This window comes from Mesitornis unicolor, unplaced genomic scaffold (genome assembly GCF_000695765.1).
Source record: "Mesitornis unicolor isolate BGI_N332 unplaced genomic scaffold, ASM69576v1 scaffold8710, whole genome shotgun sequence".
NCBI lineage: Eukaryota > Metazoa > Chordata > Aves > Mesitornithiformes > Mesitornithidae > Mesitornis > Mesitornis unicolor.
The window spans coordinates 9,279-21,029 of NW_010158923.1; the positions used below are offsets into that span (position 1 = coordinate 9,279).

Genomic DNA, 11,751 nt, shown 5'->3' on the forward strand with positions numbered 1-11,751 from the left:
AAAGCACAAACTAAGTGTAGCAGGGTCAGATATTTTGACATGTAAGGATGTTAGCAGTGTTTGCTCTACCAGCAGTGTGTGCTGAGGATTAGCACCCTAATTCAACATGGAGCTCCAGAGCTTCCTTGATTGATGCCGCAATGCACTGCCACCCTGCAATGCACAGGAAGCTCAGGCAATCGAGAAGGATTTGGGGTTTGCTGTGGTCTGAGAGGGCCAGTGTAAGTCTTGAACCCCTACACAATGTAGAGGGGAATATGTCGCATTTGATGGAAGTTATTTGGGAGAACTACTGTATCCTTGAAAGAGTAATGAGTGTGTTTTGCTTGTCTAAGTGTCTCCAAGTGAAAAGACGTCTTTGTAATGCCACATCTTACTTTTCCTCTCTCTTTCTTTTGCAGGAAGGAAGATGTCTTTATGTGATCCTGCTGATGGCCCTGTATTGGTGCACAGAAGCGCTGCCCTTGGCTGTGACAGCTCTGCTGCCCATCGTCCTCTTTCCCTTCTTAGGGATCCTCCCATCTAACAAAGTTTGCCCACAGTATTTTTTAGACACCAATTTCCTCTTCCTCAGTGGTTTAATCATGGCCTCGGCCATTGAGGAGTGGAATTTACACCGCAGGATAGCGCTCCGGGTCCTCATGTTAGTGGGAGTCCAGCCAGCCAGGTGACTATGGGCGCAGGGAGATCTCCATGGGGGATGTGAGCTGCAGGTGCTCAGGAAGCGGCTCTGCTCCGGTAGCCCATGATGCGAGTGTCTCCCATAGCAGGAGGCTGTCCACACCCCCTTTTTCCGGCTTACTGAGTTTATTCAGCTGTTTGTCTTTGCTCAGAGGCCAGTGGAGCGTGAGGAGAATCTTTTGGTTCTGTCCCATATTTGTGCTCCATCCAGGGTAGTCGCATAAGTTCTTTTTGCTATTAGTTTTGTTATCCCTGCACATGAGCTTTTCTCCCCCTAGCTATAATATATCAGAGAAATTGCCGAACTGAAGAAATTCAGCTTTTGCTTTTTTCTCTCTTCCAGACTAATTTTAGGGATGATGTTGACAACGTCTTTCCTGTCCATGTGGTTAAGTAATACTGCCTCCACTGCTATGATGCTTCCAATTGCAAATGCAATTCTAAAAAGCCTCTTTGGGGAGAAAGAAACATCTAAGGATATGAACAGGGAAAATGAAGAAAACCAAGGTAATTAAGACAGGGCAGTAGAATAAACCAGCTAAGGTCTGCCCTGCTGCTGTCAAATATGCCCTATTTAATTGACTTCACTGGCATGAGTACTAGGTTTCTTAGCTGCAGCTTGATCTCGGTGCTGGTCCTATTTTAATACACACTTCATTGCTGCAGTGGAAGAGATACTGGCATAAAACTCCCTTTAATCCTGCCCCTTCTTCTTGTCATGTCAAGGCAATGCTTATGAGTCGTCTGGAAAAACCAAGAAGTGGTGATGCCCAGCCAACCTGCTCCATAAACCTGCTGCTGGCACAAGTCAAAGTCCAGCTCTGTGGGCACGGTGGTGATGGGATTCGTAGGGATGCCTTGCTGCGGGGATAGCCAGAGCCAGGGAAGGCTGTAGATAGTAACACCTGGGCAGATGTGTGCTACGTGATGGTGTGTTCCAGCAGAGGCAGGCAAAGGACTGGGTGTACAGTGCGAGCAGGGCAAGGGTGAGGACAATGGCCCATCCGTGGCAGCACCCAGGACTGCCGAGTGCTCATGGAGAGGCGAGTTCCCCTCTCTCTTTCCTGTTTGTTCCCACAAGAAACTGGAGCCTGAACTGAAGGAGAAAGAGGGGACGAAAGGGAAGGCTGGCAGATTAAATACTTATTTATCAAGTATTATGTGATTTCCCCACTTGGTGCTACTGTTTGGTGTTCCTGAGCAGATCATGGGCAGGCTTGGCCAAGAGTATGCAGTTAGATAAGGTCTTCCTCCAGCCTTCTTGTCGTAAGTCCTCTCGTCAAGTCCTCTTCCTCCAAGCCCTTTTTTCACTTTCCAGGAGTTTGGGCTTCTGGCAGGCAGTGATGAGAAACAGCAAAACAGAGATGCAGTCCTCTTTGCAGCCATTACTGATGATTGCAGCAGTAGTCATAGCTTCTCTTTCTTGCACTACTTAGTAATTCTTCTGCCCTTGTGATTAAAAGCAATGGCTTTTTGGTTCCCACTGAGTCCTAAGGCAGAAAAATGAGTCCCCAGAAGACGACTCAAACATGTCCATACTCTAATAAAGATATAGTTAATCATTCATCGTTAATGTCTAGCAATCATGAGATATTTGCACCACAGGTTGCTTTATCACATTTGCTTTATGAATTTTTGACCATTCACATCTATTAAAATCAACCCTACTGACCTTCTTGCTATAATTTCTTATTTTGTAGAAGCATTTTGTTTTGTCTGTCTGCTTTTAACCTTCTTGACCCCATCCTCTGAAATGATTTTACTATGTAGTTGTGCCTGTAAATACAGTAGAATTTGGAAACACATAAATTCAAGACCTCCATTGTCCTAGACATTGGCAAGAACAAAATTAATGCCCTTGGCTTGCAACGCTTACAGTGGTGAGGGATACCAGAGAAGGCAAAGGGAGAGGTGTGCAAGTAGAAGAATGAATAAAGTGATGCTTTGTAAATATCATGTGATGATGTATTTTTCTTCTGAGGTAGAGACTTTTAAAAGTAATAAATAAAAGTGAAGGAGTCATAATTTGTCAAATGTACAACGTCAAGTGCAGGTTTTCTTACAGACTTCTTATTTGAACTTCAGTCTCAAGATATCCTTTTCTGTAATCTTTCTGAATGGATGAGTAAAGCTGAGTTCCTTGAAGGAAACCCTAAATCTAAAATCAGTCAAATGCAACAACTCTGATGTTACACCTAGGAGCAGAGAGGTGAAGTTGAGCTTTCTGCAGGAGATTCCTGTCTGTCTGGTGTCATCTGCAGTCAGGGCTGGTTGTACGTCTCCAATGGGACTGTTGAAGTTAGTTTTTTTCACAGACCTGATGAGACCTAACTGTGTGTAAGGAATGTACATTTGAGAAAAAGGGATACTTATTTCATAGTCTACTTAGTTTTTGTAATCTAACTATAGTCTACTTAATTTTTGTAATCTAACTGAATTATAATCTGTGTTCCCAAAAAGACTGGCAGATTTATTTGCAAAGGGGACTGTCTGTGGAAGCAAACTTTTACAATGGCATATGATAAGGTCAGTTTGCAAATCTGCTTGGATACATTTTAATAATGCTGTAGTAGTGTCTGGGAGGCTAAAAAAGAGTGGCTAAGAAAAAAAAAAAATATATATATATATATATGTTGCATGTAAAAGCACTTTATTTTTCCAAAGAAATCTCCACGAATGTATGAAATCAGCTTTGTGAAGGGCTTTGCTTACACACACAGTGCCAGGATTAAAAGGCAGTGTCTGATCAGCTGGTCACACTTTTTTGTTGATGAGAGAACCTGAAAGTTGCTTATGTCCATGCTTAACCATGTGGGCACCACATTATAGATCAGTAAATATTTGCATGCTTTTGTCTTTGATAGCTAAAATGTGATGTAGTGTTTTGTTCATTTTGACACTATTGGCTCCTGATGCAAGAACACAGATGAACTTTGGCGGCTCAAGTCTCAGCTGGTTCTAGTTGATTGAAGCAAGGTTATAAACTGAACACCAACAGGCTTTTTTCAACTTCCACAATTTTCCTTTTGGAGGTGGGCTATAGATTCCCTACAGTTCTGCCTGACACCTCCAACAATATGTGTGTGACAAAGTGGAAACCCCTGTGCTAGTGACCTTGACAGTCTCTCCTGCTCTCTGCCCACTAACCCATCATGGCAATGTTTCATTCCTCTGAGCAGCTTCAGTATCTCCGGGCAAAAATCATAAGAAAATATTTCCTTTTTTTTTTCTCCTTTCCCCTCCTGCATAGAGAATATCTTCTGCAAATTCAAGATAAACTGCAGTCAGTGCTTGATGTGTTTAGTTGGGTCGCAGTCCTGGAAATTATGTCTTTAAAGAGGCAAGTGGGAAATGTGCATTTTTGGATGCCACTGCCAAACCCCAGCCCATGCGGGCAGGGTGGTTGCCCCAGCACTGCTGCCTGCAGCCCTTGGTGGGTGGAAATATTCCTTCTCAGGCCTTTTCAACTTTCTGGAAACAATAAAAATGTCATTAAAACCAAACTTTCCTAGGACCACCCTGTCTGCCTCTAAGGTATATGAGATATTTAGGTGAAATGGCCACTGAATCCTCACACTGTGAGAGGTGTGTACAGCCAGGTCTTATCTCAGTGATCTTTGGCCTTTTCTGACTTATGGACCTGTAACAATTTTTAACTCCTTTTTACAAGTTTCATAGGAAAAATTTGCTTTGCAGCAACTCTGGCTTTCCTTTGCACAGTTGCCTTTTGCAGACCTTCCTTGAGAGGTAACTCACAGATGATCCTGGCAAGATGGACTGGGAGTTTGGTCTTAGCAAGGAAAAAAATTCGAAAAATTTGAAAAATCTTAAAAGGTGGAATGAAATATGTCTCTTTGCAGAGCCAGCACTAAGCTTGAGTGGGACAGCAGTGATAAGGGGCCTTGAGGTATATGTGTTGGGGGATCAACAGTCAGCCACGGGTTAATGGTTGTTCTTCTAATTACATCCCTCCATTGAGTCATTGTTGGGATGAAAGCTCAGCATGTGTGCATCCAAGCCAATTAACTCCAATTTGGTAAATTAGCGATGTGTAAAGCATGACTTTGCAAAACTCCTTGGTTTGCTGAGCTGGAATGAGCTCGGTGTCCTTAGTGCACATGTGAGTGAGTCCAGAGACTTTGACCACTGGCTCCTCTCCACACACTGCTTTCTGTCTCCAGTGCACACACAGGTAGAAGAGGGTCATGGTTTGGACTGAGGAGGGGTGCAAGGATATCTGGGGACTGATGAGGTGGCAGGGGCAGGAACAGGGCTCTGCACACAGTGGTCTGCAGAGCCTGAGGCAAGGGCAAGAGCAAGGGCACAGCCTTCTGGACTCAAAAATGTACAAAAAGCCCTAGGAAAGGAAAGGCAGCAGAGCCAGTGGTGATGGGGAATGGCCATCTGGGCTGAAGGTGGATAAAACTCACAAGTGGTTCAGTCCTGAGGACTATGGACAATGGTGTTTAATGACACACTTCAGGAGGTCAGGCCATGAGCCAGAACTACAAATGCCACAAGCCTTAGTGTGAGATCTGGTAGAAAAGAGTGATTGCATTGCATTTCTGTCTTTTGATTTCCGAATTCTCCTGTATGTTTGCATATGGTAGTTGTGTACACCTTCCAGTTTACTGCCAAAGACAAAATTGGTCATTCTGGTCAAAATACACCCTTTCTCAAGTGCTCTTGAGTCCTGCTTGTGTTCCCTGTGTGGTGATAAGGAGAACAGTAAGGCACAGTCTGTGTGAAATATACAGTACAGTCCCTGGGAACTGGGTATGCAACAGAATCCCTTCTAGGCTGGCCCTAAACTTGTGATGGGGACTGGGGTCTCAGCATGCAGGATCTGTCATTTATGGAGGGGCTGATGGGCTTGGTAATGGTCCTTGCTGTTGGGGTGGATTACATAAGACCTGGTACAAAGCCTAATCCCTAAATGTGCCTCACTCTCATCTTTAAAGAGGGAATTCCAGCTTTATGATGACTGTGCTAGGTGTCAGCCGCAGGTAGAATTCTCATCCCTTGGAAATGGAGCTCCGTGGCAGGGATTGTTCCTGCTGTACCTTAGGGAATGTGCCTTACAGATACATCAGGCCCAAGAGTTTTTCTTCCTAAGAATAAGCTATCGTTACCCCTTCTCCCCCCACCCCTCTCCCCCCCCAAAAAAGTGCCAGCCCAAACCCATGACTTGATAAGGGACAGCCTGAAACTTCTTGTCACGTCAGAGCAACCCAGAGTCCAACCAGTGGCAGTGGTAAAAGGACCAAGCGCCTCTGGGTGTTGGAGGAGAAGCTGGGTGCTGTGATGGGACCGGAGTGGTGGCAGGAGGAGATGAGCTCATTCATCCCCTCCAAGTGTTCCTGACCCTGTCCCCGTGGCATGAGTGCACCCTTCATTTGCACAGGCCCTCTGTAAATGGCAGTTGTTTCCTCTGTTCCTCTGTTTGGTTCAAGGAGAATTTTCTAGATGCTTTAAACTGTTTTAAAGTCCTAATCTTTCTTTTTCAGCATCTTTACAGCAGAATAAACTTTACACTGTACCAACTGAGATGCAGTTTCTGGCAAGTACTGAGGAGTAAGTTAACTATAAAGTTTGTATTAGAGAGCTGAGAGAGAGAATTATCCCCTGAGCTAGACCAAGTTTTAGGAATTTGAAATTCAATCAATGAAATGTTTTGATTATACCAAACATCCCAATCACTAGCAGCCTGATGATAGGAAGCCCTACTCTGTGTGTCCAGCATCCTTCTGCATGCACAAATCATTGCAGAGATTTTCTAGCCACTCTGAAATGGTAGCCAGGAGTTTCTCCTGTTGGGGAATTGTGCCTTGGTTTTCTCAGGAAAATGAAACGTATGAAGCCAGTGATTTAAAACCCACCAGGATTTTCACACTGGTGATGGTCCTGCTTTGCTAATAGTGATGGGAAGGAAGCATCTTTTCAGGATCAGATGCTTCTTTCTTCTTGGTGCTATAAATTTGGTGGTTTTTTGTTTATACTTTTAGCAGTCCTGTGGACTTCTTGCTAAATGTTAAGTTGCTGAGGGGCTGGGCAAGGCATGTGCACCCTCAGCTCCTGTGGATGGGTGCTGAGGGTGCTCTGCCCTCTGCAAGGCTGCTGGTCCCCTGTGGCAGTTCACCGAGCAGAGCCCTCTGCTGCACTGAGCTGCTTAGGTGTCCTTGAGGACAGCATTAGCTTGGATTTCTAAAAACTGGGAATTTCCCTTCTTTCAAGGCTCTGAAGTGGCTGTGCTGTATTTAAACCAAGGCTTTCACCAGATTCTCTTTTGATGCATTTTAAAGCAAAGATCTGACGGAGGAGAAGGAGGTTGCCAGTGATACTCTCTCAGACTTGAAGAAGGAGGAGGAATACAAAACAAATATATGGAAAGGTTTCCTCATATCAATCCCGTATGCAGCCAGCATTGGAGGTACAGCAACACTGACGGGAACTGCACCAAACCTCATCCTTCTGGGACAGCTGAAGAGGTATGGGAGTCCATCCTGGAGAGCCCTGTAAATCCTGGAAAACAGACATGTTCTCCATCCCTGTAGGAAATTCTCTTCTGTGGTGAGAACAAGTTTAGAAAATTTTTGCCCTTCCAAAGCATTTTGGGAAACTCTGAGCAGGTGAAAGCAGAGTGATTGCATCAGTCTTAAGTGTAATCTTAAGCAGGTTTCCAGCATACCCAGCCAGGCTGTCAGCCAAACAAGCCTCCCGTGGAGGCTTGCACAGCTGGGCTGGGTGAGCTGGGGGTGGCAAGGGGACCTGGGGGGGTGTCCAACACAACACTGCCCAAATCTCCTAGTGTCTAGGTAACTCCTAGTGCCCACAGAGGAACAGTTTAAACACAGACTGCCATGTTTTTGGGATATTTTGCTGCTGATTTCAGATGTCTGTTTACCCTTAAATTGAAGGATTGTTTTCCCTTCTTGCATTAACTTCATTTTTCCCATTTGCTTAGTTATTTTCCAGAATGTGATGTGGTGAACTTTGGTTCTTGGTTTATGTTTGCATTTCCTTTAATGCTGATTTTTCTTCTCATGGGATGGCTGTGGATTTCCATCCTGTATGGAGGAATTAACCTGAGGTACGTTTATACTTGCTATACATATATGTTGTCTGGTTATTGTGAAATACACGTTCATCATGATTCTTATACTAAATCTACTGATATCACTCAGAATCATCTCGTGGATGGTGAGGGGCTTCATAACTAACTTTAGGATGCTCATGCTATAACAAGTCATCTATTTTTAAGAAGCTGATATGCAGCAGGAGGGTTTTAAAGATACCTCATAGCTTATCTAACTGAAATACATATCTGTACAGAATATGTATTATGTATTCATTCATTAAACATACAACTTTAAAAGTTGTTTTATTACCTGACCTGGGCATGTGGAGGTCAGTGGCAGATTTTCTTTGACAGAAGGGAAAGCAGGATCAAACTTCGAAGACAAGTGAGAAATCTTGATTCCCCTGCAATTAGTAGCAAAGATCTCCTAGAACATAAAGGAGCCAGGATTTGTTCCTGAGGCAAAAACTTGAGTTTGGAACAGATTGCTTCACAACAGGGCTTAATTTTACAACAGTGTGTTAATCTGTAACTGAGAATAACATGTTTTTCCGGTAAACCTTTGCTGGATACATGCAACCCCTAGTGTACACTACATAAAAAGATTGCAGCATTGCTGTGCTCATTCATTTGTAGTCCTTTTTTCCCCCTACGCACTCACATGTGATAGTAACAAACTCACAGTCCTGCTTCCTCCAGGGACCATACAGAATTTCTGATATTTAGAAAAGTCAGTAATTGTTATTTTGAGTTTAAAATAGAGGAGGGGGCCGGGGAAGAGAACAGGTGTCCAAATATTTACATTGTCTCAGAGACAGGAAAAAATCAATGGGAAAGTTTCAATCCAGAAAATGCCAAATGCTGGTCCTTAAACTGCTCGTGGAGCTTCATGGGAGGCTCTGTGTGCTGCTGGAGGATGCTCTGCTGACTCGCAGCCGCTTCCACCCACACTGCTCTGCATCGCATGTCCGGGCTCACGTGATGCGGAGCCCAAATTCCCATGTCCTGCAGTGAGGGTTGGGTCATGGCCCCTGACAATCAGGTGAGGGACGAGGTGACTGTGCTGGCCAAAGCCCCTGCCGAAATGCAGATTATTCTTGTGCTCAGAGAACGTGATGGTTTTTGTTTTGTTTGGCTCATCTCTGTCAGCGCAAAGCACGGCTTTATTGGGAAAGCTGGGCCAGCACAGATACCAGTATTCCCCAGTGGCTCAGAAGAGACATTGCAAAGCTGCACAAGTGCAGCTGAGGTTCTGCAGGAGTTTGTTGGGCTGCTTTGACTGTGATGGCTCTGGAATAGTGGCTGGACTTTCTATGTGGGCAAGTCCTTGGTGTCTGCAGCACAGCACAGGCAGATGGACATAGTGGCAGTAGCAGGTCAGCTTTGCTTGAATCCAAAAGAAATTGAAAGGCATGTGTAGAGGCTGGCTGAGCTGAGGTGATGCTGCCATCAATAACACCCCCCCTCTAAAAAATAAGAAATTAAAGGGCTGCACATATCTATTTGAGGTTCAGGAATTTCTGAATGATCAACCATTCATCCATGTAGACGATCCAGCCATGATATCTCTTTGCAATGATGAATGGATTAAGGAAGCACAGGCACCATGGGGCGGGATGGATGCATCTGATGCAGAAAATTGAGGTTTTTAGGTTTAATTAAGGTCACAGACAGGGTTAGAAACCGGGTTCAGTGGCAGGGGATGTGATGGGAGATGAAGTGTGAGATATGAATATATAATTTGTATGCACATACTACAAAGGATCAAACAGCGTGTGCAATCAGCCTGGCCTGGCTAAGAGGCTTAGCCAGGAGCACATTAACATTCCCAGCCAGTTAGAAATTCCTCACATTTTTGTTGGACCTCAGCAGCATCCTGGGGTCACCCAGGAAATTGCAAGTGACTTGAGAAGTGAAGGGACAGATTAATTTTCTGTGTCACCCTCTTCCTAGTTATTCTGCCCAAGTAGGTATCTGCTAGAGATGAAGAAATCCTGCAATGTTGGGACTTTCTTTTGGCAGTTACAGCCCATGCTGGAGGAAACAGTTTGGAATATAAATGAGAAAACTTCCTAACCTCTGCAAGATCTCCTTTGTACAAATGGAGAGAGAAAGGATATATAAAATAGGACCTTATTGGCTGTATCTGCACCAGAGACTTACATCATCTGTCTTCATGATCTGAAGATAACACAGACTGAGCCACCAGCGATGTGTAGCTCTGAAACTTGCAGAGCAGGCATTGAAGGAGTGTGTCATGTGTGCATAATCTGCAGTACTAAAAGCATCATTTGCTGTGTGTTGGTTATGTCAGAGGCATGTAAAGATATAACTGTGTTTCTTGGCAGGGGCTGGAGAACAAAGAAGTCAAATATAAGAGTGGATGCAGAAGCCCGAGCCAGAGAAGTGATAAGGGAGGACTATCAGAAACTGGGTCCAACAAAGTGAGTCATAAAGCTGGGACTGAAATGAAAAGGAAAACATGTGGGTTGGAAATGTCTTCTTTTATGAGTGGAGAACAGGGGGAGCTGGAGTTTTTTAGAAGAAAATTAAATACATGTTTTGATTCAGAGTGTTTATAACCTGCCGAAGTTCACTTTTTGCATGCTCCAGCCTCTCCACCTTCGCCAACAGGAATGATTGCAAATAGCAGCTTGTGTTCCAAGTCTTCTCAAGAACAAAGTTTGTATTATAGAGTGAATTCATGCTGGGTTGTTTAATTACTGTTTGTCATTTTTCTACTCCAGGGACAAAAATCAGTCTTGTGTGTGTTATGTACTAACCAACACAGGTTGAATTTTGACGTTTTGTGTGTACCTGTTGTGCGAAGCAGGAAACATTTGCTGAGAAGGCTGATGAATCCTATGATGGATATGAATCTTATGGATTGTGGATATACTTTAAGAAAGCTTAATAGCTTCTCAAGGAAAGTATATGGAAAAAAGTCAGATCCATGTCGTAGAATACATGATTTTTTCTGAATAACTCCTTCAACTGTATTAGGTCAAGAAAGAACAAGACTCTCTTAGTTTCTTATTGTAGTTTCTCAAAGGCCTTGTCTTCTGGAAAAAGCTTGTTGCAAATTGCAGTGATGGGGAAAATATTTTGAAGAAAGGAACCAGCAGAAAGGCACATGAGTTATAGACTTACAAGAAATGCCAAAAAAGGCAGGGCCAGGAAAAGTTGAATCAAACCCTAGGTATGTCTGACCAGCCACTGATACTCTGGGCAACCAGGGCTAGTGAAGGTCTTTGAAACTGCAGGTCTTAACCTTAAATGGTCTGTGTTTCTCCATCTGTAAAATAGTATTTTCATACTCAAGGCAGTGCTGTGAAGATTCAGCGATGTTTGTGTCATGCTATCAACATTGTAATTATTGCTGTTGTGTGGAACATGGAATGGTTCTTCAAAGACAATTGTCTGTGCCTGTGCTGTAAATGAAAGAAATTGGTTTATTTGTTCTATTCAGTACATTATCAAGCAGCCTGCAAAATGTCTCTGAAAGAATCAAAGTCCCACTTTGAGGTCTAGAAGTGAGAAAGTCCATTAAGCTGTGCTCTACCAATTTGATTAGCAACCCCATAACTTAAAATCAATTCAAGTGGCATCTTCCCAGTGGTTTAAATGCACTTCCTTGTGCTTGGAGAGATTTTAAACAGTGTTTTTGAGGCATTGTTTTGGTTAAATCTTGACTCCACTGGAGTCAAGCCTGATACTTAGTGAATCATATTGCCATTTACCCTGCTGTTTGTCATGTGTCTAAGGGATAATGTTTAGGTTTTGACCTTGAATCCTATTCCTCCTGTAGCATATATGATTTGAATCTTTTACATTGCTTTAACTGGAGTGAAGCCACCTCTGACCGTGCCTTAGGGACATCCCAGAGGGCAGTGGTGAGATGAATGACCATGAGAAGCTGCTTGACCCTTCCTCTCTGCCACAGCCAGAGGGTCCGCCTTGTGTATGCCTGATGTGACATCTGATCTGGGCAT

General features: G+C 43.8%; 1 protein-coding gene across 2 annotated transcripts in view; it reads left to right on the forward strand.

Annotated features, from left to right (window-relative positions):
* The first annotated feature begins 405 nt into the window (after nucleotides 1-405).
* Nucleotides 406-11,751, forward strand: part of SLC13A3 (solute carrier family 13 (sodium-dependent dicarboxylate transporter), member 3) — a 16,663-nt gene continuing 5,317 nt past the window's right edge. For both annotated transcript variants that reach the window (XM_010185030.1, XM_010185037.1), the window contains exons 1-6: nucleotides 406-667; nucleotides 1,025-1,188; nucleotides 6,189-6,255; nucleotides 6,984-7,169; nucleotides 7,646-7,771; nucleotides 10,108-10,203. In XM_010185030.1, coding sequence (XP_010183332.1) covers nucleotides 432-667; nucleotides 1,025-1,188; nucleotides 6,189-6,255; nucleotides 6,984-7,169; nucleotides 7,646-7,771; nucleotides 10,108-10,203 — 875 coding nt within the window. In that variant the 5' untranslated portion in view covers nucleotides 406-431. The remainder of the gene's footprint in view (nucleotides 668-1,024; nucleotides 1,189-6,188; nucleotides 6,256-6,983; nucleotides 7,170-7,645; nucleotides 7,772-10,107; nucleotides 10,204-11,751) is intronic.